General features: G+C 39.4%; 1 protein-coding gene across 1 annotated transcript in view; it reads right to left on the reverse strand.

Annotated features, from left to right (window-relative positions):
- Window positions 1-25005, reverse strand: part of KCNIP1 (potassium voltage-gated channel interacting protein 1) — a 1382576-nt gene that overhangs the window by 906673 nt on the left and 450898 nt on the right. Inside the window, exon 2 of the mRNA XM_069199338.1 lies at window positions 14541-14585. Within this exon, the coding sequence (XP_069055439.1) occupies window positions 14541-14585 (45 nt within the window). The remainder of the gene's footprint in view (window positions 1-14540; window positions 14586-25005) is intronic.

Below are 25005 nucleotides of genomic sequence, written 5' to 3' on the forward strand. Positions count from 1 at the left end.
CTGCCCCTGACCAACATAAAAAAATAAAAAAAATACACAGTATGTCTCCTGAGTCATTAAATCCATGGCCACTGGAAAGCAAACCATATTTTGTTAAAGGCCGAAAAAATGTTATACGAAAGACTCAAAGATAAGTAGATGTGTTTTGAATTTTTTGACAATCACTTTTATTAAGCATTACAGTGTGTGAATTTATAAAGTACACAATTATAATTATCGGTGACTTTGTGTCAAAAACAATAGGTCTGCTTTATATATGTTGATATGCTGATCCCTTGATAAAGCCAATAGGCTCGCCTTTTTTAGTGTAGTGTTCTGACCCTTTGACAAAGACAGTAGGTTTGCCTTACTTTATATAACATCCCTAATATTGTTAGAACACATATCCGTGCATGTCCACCTGGGTTTGGTACAGGGCCTGCCATGCACAGTGAGAGTTTGGGTGCCAGCAGATTATTTGGTAGAGGGGGTGGCCAAAGGCCATGCACAGCTGGCAGTTGGGCACCAGCCGGAGGACAGGCACAGGCCAGTCCTTGTGTCCAACCCCATGCCTCAAATGGTAATGGACATCTTGATTTATGTTAAAAAGCCACAGAAATTCACTAAAAAAATGAATTCAATGTTTGTTAAGGGTTAACCACTAAAGTCACTAATTTATCCTGAGCTCACCCCCTGGTAGCTATGGAACAGAGGAGAGAGCTTAGCTTGGAAGCAATGTGTATAGTAGATATGGACCAGGTACAACCCAATCGAAGGATTAACTTGGGACTCACTTGCTGGATCCTTTTGGCATCTTTGCCTGGTCAAAATTACTTGATTCACAGTTAGGCACTTTTTTTGGAGCTCAGATTCCTCCAGTAGTACCAATGCCTCAATGTCCAAGGATTTATTGTCCAAGCAAGCACTAAGCAGTGAAACGCACCTTGGTCAGATCGGCAGACCTCTGTGGTCTTTGGAGCTAAAAAGTCCATGATTTTTCAGGTGTGGTAGCAAAAGAAGTCCACGATGATACAGCCAAGGGTTCCAAGACACCATGATAAGTATTTGGGGGTCAGGACTCACTCCAGCAGAGGCCATGGTCAAGGCCAGTTGGAACTGGTCCGCTGGAAATCTTCAGGAAAGCACTCATATAGCTTGTTTTGCCCCTGTAGCTTGAATGTGAGGTCAACCTTTTGATCCCTATTTTGTTTTGGATACGAGAGGTAGCCGATCCTGTCTTTTGGGGCTTCTTTCAGGTCCAGACAGAAGATTCAGTCCTCATCTGATTTTCATCAGGTCAAGTAGTATTCCTAGGAGGATGCTGCAGATACCAAATTTATGCCTGGTACTGGTTTGTGGGTGAGATTGACTCTTATATACTTCCTCACCAGTAGGGTAAAAGTTAACAGGGGTTGCCCTACCCAATTTTGCAGTATTTGCTGTGTGACCTTCTTCAAACAATCCCACAGTGCCCCAATATACCTAAATCAAAGACAGTGAAACCCTTCTCCCCTCGTTTAGAACTGTGTGCCCACCTCAAAGTTGTTGTCTGAGAAATAAAACACTTCTCTCTGGTCACTTGAAACCAGTTTTGGGGACAGCTCCCCCTCCATACTGGGACTGGAGTCTGCCTGAATGGGAGAAAACAAGAAGGGACTTGCCAAGGTCTCATCTGACATCTGCTTGTGACAGTGGAGGCCCCTTTGAAGTAAATTAAGTTCCTTGGCACTGCTCAAATACTGATCCTGCCAGAGGAACAGAAAGCACCTCCCACACACAGGCCTTTGTCTTTGCTCTGCGAGCAGTTTCAGGGCTTAAGCACCGAGGGATTTGCAGCTGTACTGATTTTCAGATAATGCCACATACAAAGGAAGAAACAATTACAGCCTTTGGTAGTAAACAGTGTTTATTGCATATTTCTGGCATAAACAATGTACAGCCTTCTATACCACTAAGATACACCACTGATGGCCTGTGAATTTAACTGAGGAACATGGTTTGTGCATGTAGGCAGCACAACCAATGCACATCTTATCGCTGTTTATTGTGTGTGCTACTTAAATACATAAAATGAAACTGACAGCTGTTGACTAAGGATCATGTTTCTTCTGTCGTGTGTACAACGCAGATGAAATACATCTTCCCAGTATGTTTAGCCAGACATTCTGTTATGACTTTGTATTTGTCTTTTAAAACTGCATGCTGAGTTGCAGTGTCTGTGTGTGCTACCTCTGGACATTAAATATATTCTCTAGCCTCGGCCAGTCAACCATGATTTATATTTGTATAATTGACATAGTACATAGTCTGCAGACTTGTGCTGTGTGTAATACGCATTTATCTGTAGCCTTTTCATTTGGACTACATTTCTTGAATGCCAATGGTCTGTGATTTTGCAATATGACACATCATATTCTATCCATGTGTTTACTACACTCAGATGTGCCATGGACATGTGAAGACTTTGGATATTCACTGTGCTTCTTTCACTGTGTATAGGAAATGACACGCCATGTATGTTGCCTTGGTTTCATACTGTGTGCGTGTGTGTGTGTGTGTGTGTGTGTGTATATATATCTGTATATATATATATATATATATATATATATATATATATATATATTCCAACAAAAACGCAAAATAAAAATATAGCATGCTCAGGATTCAGGGAAAGTGAAAAACATATTTAATCAAAGCACAACGTGTTGCGGCTGACACTGCAGCCTTGGTCACGTGATATTCACCACCAATCCACCATTGCTAAATACTATTCATCCATAGACATAAAAATAAGACAAAAACAGCAAATACCAGATAAAAGATGGAAAACTATAGAGTCACAACCTCATTAAAAATACATCAAGGTTATAATAGCTAGTAAGATCTGTACCAGTACACACAATTGTCAGATATATAAATAAATATATATAAATCTATAAATATATAAATATACAAATATATATTTATACAACCATGTAACCGTATAAATAGACATATATTGGGGTAAATTATCATGCAGAGGCGGAAGGTAAAGTTGTACCATATAGTGGTAGTCCACCGGACTATTATATCATAATAAAATATTATCACTTATAAGCCCAACTGTGAACTAAAACCACACGATGTAAGGGATAATTCAAATAATAAAACCTTAATCACAATAACTGCAATAGTAGTACCCCATATCACTTTCTACACAGTTGATATTAATGGGACAGACCAACTATATCAAACAAATTCTTTTATCATTTTCTTATCTCAGAATCTGCACTGACAACACCCAATAACGTGCAATGTAGAGAGAGCGGTGGCAAGTGGAAATCAGCATAAATTCCATCCGACCCATTAAATCTGAAAAGACATATAAAGAAATAAATAAATACATACATTTAATCAATTTACCATATGTCCCCCAATCTAATCAACTACTAAAAAACATTATCATAGAAAATATACTAATTGAAAAAACTGAGATAAAATCTCCTATTTACATAATCTATTGACATTCAAAACAATTAAGTTCTTTTAAATTCTTTTATATTCTTTTAAATTCATTAATGGTAGTCACTCCACACAATCCTATCTAAGGCATTATACCCTATTATGATTGTTTTTCAATTATCATATAAATGGGTATTCAATTCTTCCCCAATATTCAATCCTTTGGGTATCTTAGTTTCCAAGTCTAATATGTATTTTGACTCTTTTTTTCCTCAATGTTAGTTCTCTGTTACCCCCTCTATGGAATGGAGGGACATGATCAATGCCGAAGTAAGACAACTGGGTCCAATCAGAATTATGTTTTTCTTTAAAGTGCCTTGCTACTGGATAATGTTCATCAATTGAAGTTATTGCACGCATATGTTCCAAAATCCGTTTCTTAACACTGTGTTTAGTACTCCCAACGTACCACCTTTGACATGGACACTCCAATATATAGATCACAAATGGAGTACTACATGTTATAAATTGATTGATTAACCTGTTTTTACCGGGTTTACATAGTGCATATTGTTTGCGCATAACACTATTACGGCATGCTTTATAATGCCCACAGGGAAAGAAACCTTGTAACCCATGTTGTCTAAGTTGTGACATAGTGGTAATGTCATTAGATCTCAACATATCCTGTAAGCTACGTCCTCTTCTGTACGTAATCTGAGGTCTATTTAGTACTGAATCCCCAATAACTGGGTCACTTTTTAGTATCTTCCAATTCTTTGCAATAATATTCTTAATTTGTTTTGTGTCATCATTGTAAGTCATAAAATCAAGGGGATAAAAAGAACTGATATTTTATTTGACAATATTCCCAAACAAAAGATGGATGACAATGATGACACCAGACTTATTATGACTTACAATGATGACACAAAACAAATTAAGAATATTATTGCAAAGAATTGAAGATACTAAAAAGTGACCCCGTTATTGGGGATTCAGTACTAAATAGACCTCAGATTACGTACAGAAGAGGACGTACCTTACAGGATATGTTAAGATTTAATGACATTACCACTATGTCACAACTTAGACTACATGGGTTACAAGGTTTCTTTCCCTGTGGGCATTGTAAAGCATGCCGTAATAGTGTTATGCACAAACAATATGCACTATGTAAACCCGGTAAAAACAGGTTAATCAATCAATTTATAACATGTAGTACTCCATTTGTGAGCTATATATTGGAGTGTCCATGTCAAAGGTGGTACGTTGGGAGTACTAAACACAGTGTTAAGAAACGGATTTTGGAACATATGCGTGCAATAACTTCAATTGATGAACATTATCCAGTAGCAAGGCACTTTAAAGAAAAACATAATTCTGATTGGACCCAGTTGTCTTACTTCGGCATTGAACATGTCCCTCCATTCCATAGAGGGGGTAACAGAGAACTAACACTGAGGAAAAAAGAGTCAAAATACATATTAGACTTGGAGACTAAGATACCCAAAGGATTGAATATTGGGGAAGAATTGAATTCCCATTTATATGATAATTGAAAAACAATCATAATAGGGTATAATGCCTTAGATAGGATTGTGTGGAGTGACTACCATTAATGAATTTAAAAGAATATAAAAGAATTTAAAAGAACTTAATTGTTTTGAATGTCAATAGATTATGTAAATAGGAGATTTTATCTCAGTTTTTGCAATTAGTATATTTTTTATGATAATGTTTTTAGTAGTTGATTAGATTGGGCGACATATGGTCAATTGATTAAATGTATTTATTTATTTATATGTCTTTTCATATTTAATGGGTCGGATGGAATTTGTGCTGATTTCCACTTGCCTCCGCTCTCTCTACATTGCACGTTATTGGGTGTTGTCAGTGCAGATTCTGCGATAAGAAAATGTTAAAAGAATTTGTTTGATATAGTTGGTCCGTCCCATTAATATCAACTGTATAGAAAGTGATATAGGGGTACTACTATTGCAGTTATTGTGGTTAAGGTTTTATTATTTGAATTATCCCTTACATCGTGTGGTTTTAGTTCACCGTTGGGCTTATAAGTGATAATATTTTATTATGATATAATAGTCCGGTGGACTACCACTATATGGTACAACTTTACCTCCCGCCTCTGCATGATAATTTACCCCAATATATGTCTATTTATACGGTTACATGGTTGTATAATTATATATTTTTATATTTATATATATTTATTTATATATCTGACAATTGTGTGTAGTGGTACAGATCTTACTAGCTATTATAACCTTGATGCATTTTTAATGAGGTTGTGACTCTATGGTTTTCCATCTTTTATCTGGTATCTGTGGTTTTTGTCTTATTTTTATGTCTATGGATGAATAGTATTTAGCAATGGTGGATTGGTGGTGAATATCACGTGACCAAGGCTGCAGTGTCAGCCGAAATGCGTTGTGCTTTGATTAAATATGTTTTTCACTTTCCCTGAATCCTGAGCGTGCTATATTTTTATTTTGTGTTTTTGTTGGATTATGAATTACCGGCTTGCTCGTGCCGGTCTCTGCAGCACCCCTCTTGGGGCACATGAGTTTATCTCGAGCATTTGAAGTTTGATATATATATCTATACATATATATATATATATGTATGTATGTGTGTATATATATATATATATATATATATATATATATATATATATATGTCGTCCATAAACAAACTGCAGATCATGTTTTAAACATGTCTGTCATCACTCTGACACCACACTTGGCATTCAAGCTTAAGCTGCACACCATTAGTGGTGCATGTGTTTGGTGACACACTTTGCACATTATACATCAGACACCCCAAATCCAATCTACCCTTTGGCTACAGACCAGAGTAAACATTTAGTGCCCCCAGCACGTACCAAAAATAGCTTGCTGTCTTGATCTGTTTTGCTGAGGTATGTTGTAGACTCAGTACATATATATATTTTTTATTTTTGGTTATTTCCTTTTGCCACTACTATATGGCTATGACTCTACAGTTTGATTGTACCTCTTATTCTCTGTAGATTTTGGCATATTTCATGCTGTTTTGACGGTTCTAAGATGGCGCATGTTTGACCATTTCCTTAGATGGCCCCTACGGGCCTGTTTCTATGTTCATCGCATCACCTGTGGTGATTTGGTTTAAATAGGAGGCAGCTGGGGAAGTACGGGTTATTGCTCCTCGAGAGATCATCGTGCTGGTCATATGTCCTGGATCCTGTTGATACTGGTAGGCTAGCTTTGCTGAACCTTTGTGGATTGAATTATTTTATACCGTCTGGATTGTGTCATTTCTATCTGGCTCATGACTCCCCCCCCTGTTCCCTTGCAGTTAGCAAGTTGTTCCCTACCAGTTTGGTATCCTTGTGGGTTTCCCCTGTGGGTTACGTTTTTTAAACCATGTGAACTTGTAGGTAAGTCTGTAGTTAGCGTTTGTACATATGAGCAGATTTTTTCTTTTCTATCCTGTGGACTTTTCTGCCCTGTGCAAGCTAATGATTTCATTATGTTTGCTTTTAGAGTGAGAAAGCATAGCTTCATTTAGCTATACCCATGTGTTAGTCGTTCATTTTGGACTACAAATTTGAAGTTGGAGAGTGTTTAATCCAGCCTGCAAGGGATATCTAAGTTCTTTCATATCTAAGGTATTTTATCTTATTTTAATATAAACTAACTAGTCTTTTACTATTCTTGACTAGATTCTCTCGGTGGTAATCCAACACTTTTAGGCTATAGGTGATTCTATTTCTGCACTTTATCTAGTATTTTGCTGGACACTAATGGTGCTTTCCTTGGATCTTTAGATTTATTTACCTTTATTAAGCATTGGTTTTATAGATTTTGATCTTGGGCACTTTATCGGTGTTTTTTCTTAATTAAGTCACTTGAGTTGGTCTGGTTGCAAATCTGACATGATTCGAGCCTTCCCCCTATGCAAAGAATTGTAATGAATAATTTTGATGTTTCTTTGATAGGCAGATTACAAGATGTACGTATGCCAATTATACTGAATCATAAAGTCCTGATGAAGGTGTATTTATATTTTTCTTCACTCACCGAAACGCGCGTCGGCTTATAAATTGGCATGTCTTGAACATTGGCATGAAGTGTTTGAAATTGGCAAATTTGAAGCCCTGACCAGGATTGGCTACCATCAGGCCTGTAACACGAGAATTTGAATCAGGAAATTATAACCTAGAATTGGCTGTTATTATGTTGAAATTTATACAATCCAAACTACAACGCATAATTGTAGCATCAAAGCAGTAACTTTATTGTGCGGTTTAAATAGCCTCTCATGTATTAGGCGGTTGTAAATTTGTATGTATATTATTTTGTGATTTTGTTGGTTCTGTGTTATTTGTTTATTTTTGCGTATTTACTGGTATGTTATTTATGTTTTCATATATGTATGTTTCATTTAGGGTAGGGGGTTGCATTATAATTTTTTTGGTTGATTCTATGTTGATTATATTATGTGCGAACTGAATGTTTAATTAGCTATAATAAATATCTAAATTGAAATATATTGTATGTTGTATATTTGAATTTAAGATTTCCATTCCTATGTTTGCTATGTTAATGGAGAGTAAACTACGTTCTACTCATAGTAGACTCAGTACACTGCTTGTCACTGTGGATTGTGTATTCAACCCAGGTGCATATGAAGTACTAGTCCAGTAGTTCTACTCATTACTACAACGTGCTACCAAATGCTATTCCCAAACCTTCAGGTGAATGTCTTCATCTCTGCCTCTCCTGCCATTTCAGTGTGACAATCTCTGTCATGATGGTGAATATCTTACACGTAGGTTTTCATTTTTGAAGTAAATGTGGGTGGTACTGGAGGAGTGGCAAGAAAAATGTAAAAATTATACAAAAATGGGTTGGGTTAGTGGGAAATTAATGAGGAGTTTGGCATAAACATGGCAATACAAAATACACATCTACAAAAAGAGTAAGGGCCAAATTTGGATTATGGCGGTGGAGGTTACTACATCACAAATGTGACAGTTATCCCTTCTGCAGTATTACGATCCCATTATAGCCTACAGGGATCGTATTACGGTGGACGAGGTGGTAGTAAAAGATCTAAGTTAGGACCTAAGTCATTTTTAATTTGTAACATACACTTCTTGAGCTACGCCAGCTTTGAAGGCTTAAATTAACTCCAGTCTAGCCTTGAATTAGGCCAAGCACCAGGTATGCCCAGCCAATAGAACTACAACACTCGCCTTCTGAAAAAATCGAGATGTGGAAGTAAAATAACATTCAGTAGCTATTATTGCTCGAAAATAGTACACCTAATTTGAAGTTTGAATTTAAATTAATTAAAAAAATATCAAAAAAAGGATTACAATTAATTAAATATATACATTTCACCACATTTAATATAAATTAATCACAAACATCAATGTTAGTGAGGGTGGGTATTTTTTAATTGTTTATCAATAAATATAGTTACATTTAACACGTTCATTTACATTACTCAAATATTAAATGCACATTTAATCTTAAGAGTTGATGTTCTCTAAATTAGCTTATCATTTCCATCTGAATATTAGTTATTTAAAATTATTATAATTGTATATATTTTTAAATCAATAAACTATGGAATGTCCTTACTTTTTCCTGTAGGGAAATATTCACCAATGAGCAAAAAGTTACTTGCAGTATCTTTACCCTCCTAAATTCATTCATAGGATGCATCACCCACTCATTGAAGGGGGTGGGCAAATATAAATCTATAGCTAGGTGTAAATCTCAACTCAGATATGGTGAATAGCAAAACAACACCATGATTTACGAGTAGATTAACACATGAGGAGTAGATCTACACATGTAAATTTACCTTTCTGAATTTTACCCATTTCTTACAGCCTTAAGATGCACGTCATTTTATGCATGTGCCAGATAAAGTGTATACATTCTCTGTTTAGTTTGAAAAGAAGGTGGCCTTCCACTTTGGTCTATTGTTTGTGCATAATTATAGTGTAGCATTTACTGCCCACAGACTTCATGTGTGAATGGTGTTTTATACCCAGAGCATATGAACAGGACTTGCTTCCAAAACATGGCAATAATGTGACAACCTTACTGCTGGGGGATTTATTTCTCAGAGATTCAAAGAGACCTGCAATTCTGATAAGCATAATTTTCAATGGGTTTTCAGGAACTGTATGTGCCTGTGGATTCAAATTTCTTAGGGCCTGATTACAACTTTGGTGGTCCCACCATGAGACCGCTAAAGTCACAGGGAGGACACAACCCCCATGGCTGTGACACTCCCCCCGAGCATATTGCAATGTTTCTGCCAGGCTGACCAGTGGGAACATTGTATTCAGCATTTCCGCCAGGGTGATCGTGGGAACAGGGCTACGATATTGGTCTCTGCTCCCTTAAGGGAGCCAAGGCTAATATCATAGCACTCCAGCACACTCAGACTGTGCACTGTTTGCAAAGAATTCTGGCAGTGCTGGGCGGTCGAGTCCAGCACCGGCTTTCCGCCAGCCTTTCCATGACAGTGTCCCCACCAGGGAAAGGCTTGAAGAAAGTGGGGTTGTAATCATCCAGGCAGCGCTGAGTTCAGCCCTGTTGTGGCTGGTTACAACTCCAGCCGCCATCGACCCATCAGGCCTTCATTCCCAGCGGGGATAGCGGTCCAGGGTAATAATGTGGCGGTCAGACCATCACAGCGAGGCTGGCAGTCATGGGACCGCCAGCCTCATAATGAGGCCCTTAGTCTTTCACACCATTTTCCTATCTGACTCCTTTTTTTCTGTGACAGTTTTTGCTAATTTTGTATAGCTTACTGAATATAGCTTCACCAAGCCACAGACATAGGAATGGGACCTCTGGTTACTGGAATGTGGTGACATTTTTGTTACTGTTATGCAAATTGTTATGCTTAATGTTTAAAGCACATGAATCAACCTCAAGCCTTGTGTCCGGTGCAACCTGCCAACACTCCTTGATCACAAACCATGCCCTGTGCATATACTGCACAACACAAAAATCCTCTGTGTGCACTAGGAACAGGGCAAGACCACAGGCTAGGCATGTGTTACACACCAGGCTAGGCCTTATTTCATGGGATGTCATCTGTGATAAGTGTAATATGCAGAGCTTTGCATTGTGAGTAGTTATGGTTGTGTAGTTCATGGAGGGTGAAATGCAGGCGTTCAAGTATTTCGGAGCTTCGGGACGTTCATACATGTTTAAATTCAACTTTAGCATTGACATTAATATCAAAATTCCATTGCAAAAACCCACAGGAAAGTATCTTTCCATTATGATTTTTGCAGCCTTTGTCTAAAATTCCACAACTTGTGCCTTCATATCAGTCCGTTGTCAGGGTTCTGTCAACCTCACCTGGAACAGTATTGATCAAATACATGGACACATTCACCCGACACCCCTCCTTTCTGAGTTAAGGTAGTTATTAGGGATGCCAGTTGAATATTAGATCCATTATTTTTTTTTTTATTCATATGTATGTATTTAAAAAACCCTTTCTGAAAATCGCTGACTCAATCTACCTTTTGTACAAAAAGAAATAATAATAATAAAAATAACTAATACAAAATGATTAAAAGGTATTTTAAAATATAAGAAGTAGTAATGATGATTAAGCATTAATATACATCCTCCAAATTAACAATCTCTTATACAATTAGGTGGGAATTCATGGTTGATTTCTTTATCACATTAGGGGTTTACCACAGATTTAATAGCTGTATTTGGCACATGAGGAGTGCCATTATTATTAAGAGATATATGTACTTTAGGAACTACTGTTTTTTTTCATGACCACGGCAGTTGCATACTCTTAAATGTCATGTATTTGAGCTAAATGCATGTATAAATGATGTACATTATGAGACTATGCAATTCATAAAATGCATTATTATATAATTATATATTGATCACATAGCATATCTGTGTGCACGTATGTATGAAAACTACAAAATATTTGACAGTACAATATCATCATTATGATAAATATTTCAGAGCTCAGAGGGTAGTAAGCATAAAACACCTCTACCCAAATGGGCATTGACTATGCATCACAAATGGTAACACATACTTGATTGTGCAAGAATGTTCCAACATGTAAATGAACATAGGGTCTAGATGTAATATAATACTTTGTAACAATGACAGCATGCACTAAGCTAAATGTATTCTCAATAATATTGTACATACACATAAAGGTATTCATACTTATGTACATATATTAGTGTCTTTGTTTCTGTGGCACATGAAACACATGTATTTGAAAGCACATAGCTATTGGGTGTTGGACTACAGACAACATTCTGACCGATTCACAAAGGAAGGTTCATACTAAATTGAGTAACTCATTCCATGTGTATGCTATGCTTACCCACATGTGTAGTGTTTATAACTTTCATACATTTAATTGATTTGCATGTGCAAATCACAGATTCTTCCGAAGGTGCCTGCTGCTGATGCACATATATGTTTTTCATACAAAGCAAGCATTTTGGCTTTGAGATCTTCCTGAAGACTTTCTCAGGGAAATGTGCACATGGTGAAGCACAAATAGAAATATAACAATTTGGACTGCACTTGCCATGGTGCCTTGGCTTCTATTATAATGGACTATTGAAAAATAGAAAATTGATTAACCACATTTAGGTCTGTATATATGAATGTTTTTCACTATAGACACACAATGGGCAAAATCCTTTGATAAATTAGCCCTTATTGCTATAAATGTCATTATTTATGCCCCATTGGAGCTGGAGTATTTTTGCTAAGAGGAAGGGCTTTCTTCCAGTGCACAACAGAGAGAACTTGCTTTGAACTGAATTCCTTATGGGTGTCTTATTTTATGTGTCAATAGGATGCATATTAGTACTGCAAAAGTACATATATAGAATGCACTATTACTTCCAGTTGTTTATCAAGCAGATTTCCCTTGTGAAATACTCAATTATAAGTCATTTTTGTTACTATTTTCCTTTTGTGAATCGGACCAATAATTCAGAAGACTATGCAGAGCTGTCCATTTTTGTAAGGTAGGCCTGACACAAACACAATTGCAGAACATTATTTCAAAATATTTGAATATGTTCACAACATTGTTCAATGCAACTTTGCCTACATCCAGAACAATGACAATCAACAATTGCAAACACAGAGAATACATGTCTAACAATAATGAGGTTAGATGTAAAACAAATGGAAAAGTAAATGCATGACAAATGTGATGTTATAAGCGTTAAATGCATTTCTTTAGCTCCTTGAGCCTGATTTAGAACTGTGTTGTGTTGTGCTATTATAGTAGGGCATCTGCCCAGAGTATTTGGAGAAATTGTGCAATAACTGTACAACAACAGGGAACTTCTGTTCAGTTTTTGTCTCTCAGAAACAGAGTTTCTTTCAGGCGCATTAGACCTAAACTACGGATCATCTTCATCCATAATCTGAGATTTAAACCAAATTACCAAGTGGTTTATAAAGGTTTTGAAAACTGAACTTTTAAGTCTAGCCCTCAATGAAAATGTGCAAGGATTTTGGGATTGTGGCTGAATAACATTAGACCTTTCTTCCTGACATGTTCCACATGTGCAGAGTAACCAAACGGTTACACTTAAAGATTCAAACAACAACCAAATGAATTAATAAATGAATATTTTATAAACATGTCTGATCAAAAAGTGAATTTAAGTGCCAGCAGTAGGACTAGGCAGAACAAGGCATTAGATTTACTTCCCTAATCAGGTAACACCACTGCTATAGGCATGAATTAAAAACACTGTCCCATAAAGTTGTTGGTGAAGTGGAGCAGAAAGTAAAGAGAACAATTCCACTAATATAGCTGCAGTCACATTCACACTGGATTCCTATTACTCATATCCTCTAAAACTTGTGTGGTACCTTCATAAATGGCCTATTATATGCTAATACTAATGCTTCTTGTATAAATGTTAAAGTAATGCTTCATCTAAAAGTACCAGATGTCTATTGAAGCTGCATTAAACATACAACTCTATTCCAGCAGTCATACCAGTTTTTTTTGTAGCATCCCTGCTTTGTACAGTCTGTCATAGCCCACATCCAGTCCAATGGTTGTGGAATTCAAACTTGGCAACAGAACCTTCTCTCACCAATCTTGCAATAGAACAAAAGTCCAAATCATTATCCAAACTTCTCAACAATAGGACTGCCAAGAGAATTTGAGACCAGAAAGTGTATGGTGGCATTTAGCCAAGTGTACAGCTTACTGCTCAAAACGGAATGTGTTAACTTTTGTCTGATTATTTGAAGTAGGGACTTTCTTGGGCCTAACCTCAATTGACCAGGAACACATAATGTGTAAGGTATGTGGCATCTGTATGGCTCTGTCATATTTAGAATAGTGTAATCTTAAAAAACTAACTCTATCAGTAAAATTCTTTATAGACATTTCATAATCTTTACAATAAAATGTATTTAATGGACACACAATATAATGAATAAACTGCCTCACAGTAACACCTCCTATTTGACCTTCTTAACCAAGCCTTCTAACTCAAGACATTACAACCTGACTCCCTGGAACTTTAGTAGTAGAGAAGTCAGAGTTAAATGGTGGTAATACTGGTTTTAAGAGGCCATGCTTTATGTCACAAAAACATAGTGAAGAAAATATAAAATTTGAAACAAAGTGCTTTTTATGTTTCAATGCAGAGCCCACATGAACTTTCAGCACTGATGTGGTAACTGACTGCCTACTGTTCACATGTGACAGAATGTGTTATCACTGAAAAATCAATACTATCAGTAACTAGTGATATATTGCCATAAACCATAATTAGTTAGCACAGGTCAGCCTACTTTAAATGTGTGCTTCCCTACGTATTAGACACATGCACATGATATAACCAAATACAGTAACATACTGATCCTTAGAAAATGATGATCTAGTAAAAGAAAATATCATATTTGGCTGTGCCACAAAATGAGAAAAATGATAATTTTTATTTCAAATCTTAGAAAGAAATGTAAATGAAATCTGTATGCATCTGGTGATCTGGATGCTTATGTATGAACCAGCAAATCAGAAAGACCAAAATCCAATACCTGACTTAATTTTGCGAGGGATGTAGTCCATTACATAGAGTTGACCTGCAAAAGAAACAATGTAGAAAATACTGACATGTAACAAAAACATGGACCAATATTCCAAAATAGCCCAGTCCTCAAATACCCGGGGCACTCAGGAAAGGAGCTGCTCTAAATCAGCTCACATGTTAATTATCCTACCACAATATCATACATACAATAAAGCATCACATCCACCAGTATACACCATGGTTCCCTGCAAATCATCCATTATTCCATGAGGCGTCAAAAGTAGTGATGGCCAATGAGTAGCGTTGTCTCACAATTGATTTACCAAATGTGCAAGGAAAAGCACACATTTTTTGTGAGCTATTCAAACAAATCCAACTTCAAAGTGGTCATCACTATTTCTGTGTCAATTTTCACAGCATTTTGATTATTTGAAAGAAGCATAATTCTTTTCTTCCTGACTAAGTTCACTATACAATACTAAGTAATTTTGGTGGTCTGTATGACTTCAGTCTAAGCTCAATTAGGAATACAATTCTGATTCCAAGTTTAATGATCAACCAATGTTGTGCTACTGATGCAGCCCCTATTGTACACTTCTTTAGCAAACAGAAACTAGATAGCAAAGCTAAAGGTGAGACTGCATGTTTTTTAAATCCTTTGTTTCCCAGATCATCCATCTTTTATTCTTTCATCCTGTATCCTTTAATTTTGACTAAAATGTATTCTAAATTAGATATTCATTGGTAATATGGTAACCTATTTCACTTCATACAGCTTGGGTGTTTAAAAGTGCCCTGTTCGTATTTTGTAATCTATCTGTTAGAAGTTGAAGTTGCGGAAATCAACAAAAAGTAGCTAGTTCAGTAACTGAAATATCCAAAACATAATGCTTCTGATTTAATGCTAATGACTTCTGAGAGCATCTGCCTGATAATAAAATCATATGCTTTCATAAATGTTGTATGTTATTGTTTGATTAAACATTTCTAGCACTTAGTACTTGATCTTCTAACAGGAAGAATGACTTTTCCTTTTGCTTGAGAAATAAATACCTTGTTTTCATAAAACCAAGACAGCAAGAGATTCGACTGATACTCTATTCTGTTTTAGACCACCATCCTCATGAAGCATGTTAAATACAAAACATATGTGTCCCTTGTCAGTTCTTGAAATAATGTCATTCCGATGTAGTCAACTTCACAAATAGTGTAGTGGCAAAAGATCCAGGACATAATTTCTGGCTCTAGATACATAATGAATAAGAGTGATATTTTATTTTTTAAGTATGTACATTTATGGTGCTGTTCATCTGTAATACTGTATTGTTGCCCATGTGAATGTATACAGTATGAAACATATGTAAAAGTTAGAAGGTAGAAAGACATGAGTAAAGAGAAATATGAAGTACATGTTAAGAAACCTAGACATCTTAGAAACCTTGTAATGCAAGGAATGACTTTGCATGCAGTAGCTCTTTCAAGTATTTCTTCTATGTGGTACTATTTGAATGGATGATTAATGTGCTGACAACCGTCATCACAAAGTTGTTGGCTAGGTTCCTTCCACTGTGGCAGGATCTTCTAGATGTTCAACAGTCTAAAGTGAAAATGGGTAGAGGGGTGTTTGGAAACAAGGTTTTAAAAGGCACAGTGAACATTATTTGTTTCTGTTCAAATAGGATGGTTTCATTGCCTCTACTCTCATGCACATAATTTGAAATGCTACAAATTACAGAAAGACAATAAAAATACAATATAACTCATTTTTTGCATTTTAAATGATCCAAATCATCATGTTGTTGGTGATGAAAATTAATGTTTGCTCCTAAAGATAATGCGCCAGACTCCATTAAAATGTTGTGCCGTCCTCTTTTTCAGGGAGTGTTCTACATTTCATACTCTTACTGTGATAAATTTAAAAAAGCACAACTGATAAGTTTTGGCTGCATATCACCAAAAGCTAGTCTTGTTTTGCTTTTTATAAAATAAAACAAAAAATCTGTCATTTTGATGGCTGTGTCAGCTACTGCCCCAAAAAATCTTTACTCTGGTTTTGGATGGAAGTAGGAAGTACATGCTCTCCCAAAATAAAGCATGACTACCACTGATCCAAAACAAGCCTGTGCGTTGAATGCCAAGCTTTATGGCTTCTCTGACAATTCACCTAGTAATATAATTTTAAAAGCATTTAAAGTAACATTTGTCAAAGCAATGTCATCTAATCTATTCACTAAAACAAAACACAGTGGAGGGACCGGGCTTGGGTCCAGTGTGTGCATAAATTGTGCCTGATCTTTTTGTATGGTGTCCTACATGTAGTCTTTAGAAGAGCCTAAGGCTAAAGTTATGAACTGTTATTGGAGGAGCCAGTGGCAGACTACAGTGGTGAAGGTTCTTCTTTCCTTGTGTAAACCACTACATATTGTTCTCTGGCAAGCATGTGTCCGAAAATGTATGCTTACAGACAGTGGACAAAAGAACTCGCTCACACCTTCACAACGTAGAAAAATTCTCCTGTGAGAGAAATTTAAATGAAGTGTTAGGCCTACTGAAGTTCAGAGTGTAGGTCTGTGGAAAGGGCATGATTACTGGAGCAAATGTGATTCTACACAACCTGCGTCCTTCTGATGCTTCCATTATGTGCTTACACAGACGAAGCTACAGAAAAGATTTCCTTGCATTTCTACCTGTGTCTCTCAAACTATTTTGCCATTTTAAGCCTAGTTTAGTGTTGGACTTTTTGCCTTACGCAGGGTCATCCCCAGTCTTTTTGCCTCCTTCCTCCTGGTTTTTCTGACCTCTCACTGTTGGCTCTAGGACTCTGAGCACTTTATCACTGCTGACCAGTGCTAAAGTGCAGGTGCTCTCCCATCTAAAGTTGGTATGATTGGCTTATACCTAATTGGCATATTTAATTTACCTATAAGTCCCTTGTACCCAGGGCCTGTAAATTAAATACTACTAGTGGGCCTGCAGCGCTGCTTGCGCCACCCACTGAAGTAGACATTCAAAACCTGTCTCAGGCCTGCTAGCGCAGGGCCTGTGTGCACAGTTTTCTGCCACAGGGACCTGGCATCTAAACTTACTTGCCAGGCCCAGAACTCCCCCTTTACTACATGTAAGTCAGCCCTAATGTACGCCCTAGCTAGCCTTATGGGCAGGGTGACATGTATGTAGAAAGGAAGGACATGTGCCATATTGCATGGCCTGTCCTAGTAGTGACAAACAGCCTAACTTGGTGTCTCACTGCTGTGAGTGCTGCCTTCTCATAGGATTGCATTAGAAATGCCCTGCCTTATGTGTAAGGGGTATTGTCTGATTTATGAGGGGTAGCGTAGGCATGTTTGGTGTGGTTGTGATGGTGATAATAAATGCTGCTTACTGGTGTGGGTGTATTTTTTATTACTATCACAGAAATGCCACTTCTAGAAAGTGCGCATTTATCTGTGCTTATGACTCTGGTGTTTTGCAGCTTGACTCCAATCCACGTCTGGGCAGAGTGACAGTTGGGGCTTTGTGCATACTTTTCAGACAGCCTGTACACAGGGAGGGTGGAGGTGTCACAGAGGTGCATCTGCATACTGAATAGTCTTCCTGGGCTGAGAGAAGGGAGAGGCGGGGCACACCTGCATTTGTAAAGGCTGTGCCCTGGCCTCACACAAAAGGGTTGTTAACCCCCACTGATGTTTGGAGCCTGTGCTGAAAGGAGAGAGGGGGCACTCCCAGAACCAGTTGTAACTGGCTGGAACCTCCTCTCCCTACCATTGTAAAACACTGTAAGAACTGACTATAAGTACAGGGGAATTTTCCCCACAATTTGAACACTCTTGGAAATTCAACCTGGACACAAGACGCTGCTGAATGGACTCACCAGGAAACCGCCTTGGACTGCTGCTGCTGTGCTAACCTGTGACCTGCCTGGTCACTAGGAGGAACTGCCATCATCTGCACCCCTTGTGCTGGCCTGTAGCTGGACCCACCAGCCTTGTGCTCCTTCCTGCTTCATTGTTCCCAGGGGCAGGGTGCCGTGGCCCCTGAGCCCTGTAACTTTTCCCTGCATGAGGAGTGCTGCCTTGATATCCCCTTTGCGCTGAGAGTGCGCTCTTCTGTGCCCGCAGGCACTTTGAGGCACCTGTTTCATGCTGGAATCACCGCCGCAACCCGGGCTATAAGTATGGCCTTAGAGCTTTGAAAAGCGCTTCCTAGATGGCCCCCAGTAATCACGGTCCCCGGAGGGGCTCGTCAATGGTCTAGAGGAGGTGCGTGCCGCCCTCTTCTCCTCAAAAGGATGTCAGAGGCCTCCATTTTGCGCATAGGAGCGCCGGGGGCCCCATTGTTTATCTTCTAGGCACTGGAGGTGCCTTCAACAAGCCAGGTACTGTTAAAGGAACAATATATAGAACATAAGTTCTTACTAGAGACTTCTTCTGATTTATATGTTGCCTACCTTTTTTTGATGGTGTTTCATAGGCATATGCAAATGTTCCTTTTATGGGCAAGACTTGTTAATGTTTCCCTAACTTGCCATATTTTTTCTAATGTTCCTACTATGGGCGTTTTATGATATTCTTATGACAAGTGTTCTAATGTGATAACGTGTTTCCTGACTACTGCTTATGTTGCAGAATACTGAGTAACCTGTGTGTTATGTGTGACTATTGCTAATTTGCAGAGTAACTAATGTGTAACGTTCTGACAACTGCTAAGGTAGCAGGATAGTACTGATATGTGATGTTTGGTCTGATAATTGCATTGTGTACAATACAGTATATTTTCATATAATCTGGTGTTGTGTTTCCTTTGTGGTGGGGATATTGCGTCACGTGTGTGTGTGTGTGTGTTGTGCAAACGCTTTACACATTGCCTCCGGGTTAAGCCTGACTGCTCGTGCCAAGCTACCAAGGGGGTGAGCAGGGGTTATCTTGGACGTGTAACTCCCTTGCCCTGACTAGAGTGGGTGGGTTCTGCCTGGCTGAGGTGCATACCCTAGCCAACCAGAAACCCAATTTCTAACATTTAGGAATACAGCACTTGTATTGTTGTAAGTAATGAAGAGGTACAAACAACAAAACGGTCCCAATAGGAACGTATGCCTTAGCTTATAGCCACCTGACCCGCTCAGCCCAGCGATGATTAGTGGCCAACTTAAAGTTGCCCCTCTCCATTTTATCCTGATGAGGACCCATGCATAAGGTTCTGTTTGATCTTCTCTCTCTGGGTCGAAACGTCTACAACCTCAGTAGCTTTGCCGGGAATGAACTAGTATCCTTTTTTTTATTATTATTATTATGTTAGTTTATTGGTTTTCACAAAGTTTGATTTCAAACGATACAATATAATATTCCGTTGTTCCAAGTAGCTTTGCTATGGATAATGATAAATTACCAAATATTTGGAAAATATTGCAGTGGTGCATTCCTTATTTGTTTAAAGAACATATGAATATACAAACATCCAGTTTATATATTGTTAAAACTATTAAACATAAGAAAGAATCAAAAACAAGAAATAACAAAAGCAACAAATGCCATGCTTACACATAATTGTATACAATACTGTGGGATAAAATGGGTGCAGTAAGTTGTGGACTATGGGGTACCCAGGGGGTGGAGGGGATTGGCAGCATAAGCAGTCATTGCTGACATCCGGGTGGGTATGTAGGTATGGAGTAATAATGTGTACGTCAGTTATTATTGCATGACACATGGTGGGTGCAAATAATTTTTAGCTTCTACCTTTAGAACTAGGGGGTCCCAAAATTCGACACCCGTGTTAAGTACGCCCCAGGCTCGAAGCCATCAGAGATGATAAGCTTTTGCCTTAGACCACATCAGTAAGTGTTTTAGCCATTGCGATATGGGTGGTGGAGTCGGGGATTTCCATGACATGGCTATTTTGCATTTGAAAACTACAAATGCTAGGTCAATAAACCTATGAAGGTATTTATCTCCTTTTCACTTTGTGCGAATACTTAGCAGGCAAAAGGTTGGGGTCACGGGTAGAGGATAAGCGGTCATTTCTGATATCACCTTGGTAATTTTGTGCCAAGTAGTCTGTAGGATTGGACAGTCCCACACCATACGATATAATCCAGCTGAGGGGAAGGAACAACGTGGACATGTGTAGGGTACATACGTTGGAGGCATTGCGGGTCCAAATATGCATAATATATAAAATTTAATTGGGTAAACCTGAACCGGGCATTACGGGAATTCTCTAATTAAGTGTAGAGCTAAGTTCCAATCTAGTGCAGTCCGTGGGTATGGCAGTGCCTTGTTCCACTTTTCGTGTGCTGTTTGTAAAGGGGTACTGGTGGGCACGTGCAGTGCTGTATACAGGGTGGTAATAACACGTTTAGTGGTCGTGGTTGATTAGATGGAGTGTAATGCAGGAGATGTAGGTGGTTCGGTAGCCACTGTACCCCAAAGATGACGCATGCTTTGTAGTATAGTGTAATAAGTGAGAAATTGTCCGGTGCAATGTCATAGGCTGTAATCATTTCCGGGAAGGATCTCAGCATGCCCTCCGAAAAGAAATGTCCCGCTCCGGTGGCCCCTTTTTCTATACAATGGGTTCAGGCATGGACTTGTGTGTTATGTTTTATCGTGGGAATGTCCCATACTGATATCTCCGGTGAGTAAGGAGTATAGGGTCCTTTGAGATGTAAGTAACGGTGCCAACATGTGTGTGCTACTTTCAATAGTGGGGTCGTAGTGGAACCAACTCGATTGGTGTCAGTTAACCAAGTGTATAGCACAACATTTCCCAGATGGGCCTGTATGTTTCATGCTTCCGGGTGTAGCTGGGAGGTTAGCCATGAGGTTGGCCATTGCAATTGCGCCGCTGCATAGTATGTCTCAAAATGTGGGACACCCAGACCGCCCTCTTGTAAGGGTCTTTGGAGCTTGGAGAGGGTACTCTGCGGCATTTGTCCCCCCATTTTAAGTCCAAAAGCAAGCTATTCAATGTTTTAAAGAAGGCATGTGGTATCGCTATAGGTAGAGCCGAGAAACAATACAGCAGCCGGGGTAGGATTAACATATTGGATATTGCCACCCTGCCCATCGGCGATAATGGCAGTGATCGCCAAAAAGTAAGGGATGAGCGTATACTCGCTAATGCTCTATGTAAGTTGCCATCAAGAAGGTTTTTTAGGTGTGTGATAGATATTAACTCCTAGATATTATAAAGTATCATAGTGCCATTGCAGGTGTGAACTATATCCAGTAGATCTTTCAGTGGGGGACATAACACTAGCGGGAACACACATGATTTAGGCCAGTTGACCTGGAGACCTGAGGCCTTCCCAAAGCGTGATAGCGGTTGTTCTATCTCAGTTAGTGTAGTGCATACATCCCTAATATATATTACAGCATCGTCCGCATACAGGGACACCACGTGGAACCGCTGTAAGTCCCATATCCCCCAGGCTTCAGCTTGAGTACGCAGGTAGCATGCCAGTGGTTCCATGGCCAAGGCAAATAGGAGCGGCGATAGTAGGCAGCCCTGTCGTGCACCACGGTGTAGATTAACACAGCTCAATATAATCCGACCTGTCTTCACCCTGGCCAATGGTTACCCATACATCGTTTTAACCCATCGTAAGAGATGAGGTCCAAATCCCATTCTTTCTAGACATGCAAAAAGAAAATCCCATCCCAGAGTGTCAAAGTCTGTTGTATTGTGGATCAAGGGGAAGAGGCGCCTAATATTAAGAAATGTGGTGCAGCCTGGTATAAAGCCTGATTGGTCATGATGTACTAATGTGTGCATTACATGTAGTAGTTGGTTGGCTAATATTTTTCCCAGTATTTTACAGTCAAAGTTGAGTAAGGACAGAGGGTGATAGGACCGTACATCAGTTGCGTCGTGACCCGGTTTAGGTAACACCACAATTAGGGCTTCTTGCAAGGAGTGTGGTAAGGAGCCCCGTGTAAATGCTTCCTGGTAAACCTCCAATAACTGAGGGAGAAGAATGGTGGGGTATGTAGCATAATATTAATTGGGCAAACCATCTGTGGCCGGTGTTTTGTTGCGGGCTATTTGTGTGATAGCTGTTTTAATCGCCTCTAAGTGTATTGGTTCCTCTATAGAAGTGCGTTGTGGGTCCGTGAGCCTAGGAAGGGACAAATCCCATAAAAAGCCCTGTGCACATTCCACGCTCAGGTCAACTGGTTGCTCAAATAACTGTTGGTAGTAGTCACGAAAAGTGTCATTAATGGCCAATTGTGAAGTGGCCATTGTGCCATCAGGCATCCTAATTGACATAGCTGGTGTACCATGGTGTGCGATAGTCATGGTTACTTAAGGTGGATTCCAATTTGTGTCTGCGAGTTCGGAGCTGACGAAGTTGTGATGGCGATGCAGCATACTTCGCATCGTGTATTTCCACTTGGCGTAAGTCCTGTTCTATCTCAAATAGATCACGTAGTAGTTGCCGCCTAACACCCCAGGTCGAAGCCATTCAATGACCCCGAATTACCACTTTGTGAGTTTCCCATTCCATCGCCCTAGAGGAGGTGGAACCCGCATTTGTTAGGAAGTATTGTCCAATATACATATCTGCCATCCGTATCTATGGTCTGCAATAGGAGGGCAAACGGAGTTCCAGGGGCCACCCATATAAGGACACCCCTGGCGTATGCAGAAGTAATAGTGCCGTATGTTTGTCCCTGCCATCTAGAATGCACCTTGTTTAGTTCCGAGTTTGTAAGCTGTGTCTCCTGAAGCATTCCAATGTGTACTCCATGGCGTTTGAGATATGAGTGTATTTTGAAGTGCTTGGTGTAGGTTGACATACCCCGTACATTCCAGGACAAGAATCTATATTGTGAAGCACGGGTCAGCGGTGGTGTGTTAGACATCATTCCTAAAGCAATGTACAATAGATCATATTTTACTGAATACCACTATGCACTTGTACCAGTACCCACTCATAGTCATCTGCATTATTATGTCCCCATATCCAGAACAGCCTTGCCGCTCAGAGCAATGTAGTGTGAAGCATGGTACAGCATACAAATAAAAAATAAGGAATAATCCCAACAATAAGAACAATCTCTCCAGGGCCGCAACTATATAGTATACCTCCCAATGTGCCCAAACAGGCACTAAGTAACAGTTACCATGTTGCCTTGATGAACTGCATGTCCAAAGATAAATCTTGTGGGGGTGGTGTCAGCACCGTTATGGAGATGCCCCACATTAGGGCCCGTGGTGGATGATAAGGGAGGAAACTGATGTAGTAGTTCTCCGCGGGAAGGCCTCATCATTGAGCAAGAGTGGAAGTGGAGGCTGTTGGAATGTGATACCAGAGTTGTTGGTTGTCTTGTTCAGATAAAGTCATCCACTGATCCAGGCGTGATGTGAGGCGTACTATTGCTGCCTGTCAAGGAGACCATGGATCCAGTGTCCAATCCCGATGTTGAATTATGTTCAGAGCGAAGAGCAGTAAAGGAATTGTTCCAACATTGTGTCACTACCGCTCAAGCCTGTTCTGCCACTGTCTGTGTTTGATCGGGCGGGAGTATGGTGGGTTCCTCCGATGTCGTCTTGGTTCAGGGGTGACCCATGTGTCCATCTCTGTTTGTCCTCCCATTGCTGCCGCCAGGCCTTAGGCATGTAGCCAGGTCCATGCATCCTCTGGAAAATATGTGTTTTCTCTTGATCCCTGACTTTAAGTTTTGCTGGGAAGAGAAGAGTGTATTTGGCACAGAGCCGTTGTTTAACCAACATGTAGGACCCCCTTTTGCGTTTCACCTCCATTGTATAATCTGGATACGCAGAAATCAATGTGTTTTCAAAGTGCCAAGGTCCCTTGGTACGGAACAGTTGAAGGATCAAATCGCTGTCGCAGAAATTCAATAGGTGAGCTATGAGAGGGATGGTTGGAGCTCCCACTTTGGGGGGGATGATCCGGTATACGGTGGGCCTTTTCTATGGAAAACAAAGGGGGTGTGCTATCTTTAAGCACCACTGAAAGAAGGCAATTTTCCAAGAACAGTTCGGCACTGTGGAGCTCAGAACACTCAGGGACTCCAATAAAGCAGATGTTGTTGCGTCGTGAGCGGCCCTCTGCGTCTTCAGCTCTGCGGTGAAGGAAATTTTGTTCTTCCTGCATGGACGTTATTTGCATTTGCATTGATTGGAAAGTCGACGATACAGTTTGTGTGATTGCTTCTGTTTGGTTGACCCTTTCTGTAAGTTTACGATGGTCCGCTCTCAACAAGCTCACTTCCAAAGAAACCGAGTCAATCTTAGTTTACAGCGAGGTTTTAGTATCTAGTATTGCGCTTAGAATTTTTTCAGATTTCTCAGAGTGACTATGAAACATGGATTCCAAGTGACGGAACTGTTCAATTTGTGATGATGAATCCGTGGATTCTTTCACGGCTGTGTGCATGGTGTCCCCCATTGTTCTGGCGGGCTGCGGGTTTCCCCATGATTTTGCAAGAAGGAGAGCTATGGCAGCG

The sequence above is a fragment of the Pleurodeles waltl genome, chromosome 7, assembly GCF_031143425.1.
Source record: "Pleurodeles waltl isolate 20211129_DDA chromosome 7, aPleWal1.hap1.20221129, whole genome shotgun sequence".
Taxonomy (NCBI): domain Eukaryota; kingdom Metazoa; phylum Chordata; class Amphibia; order Caudata; family Salamandridae; genus Pleurodeles; species Pleurodeles waltl.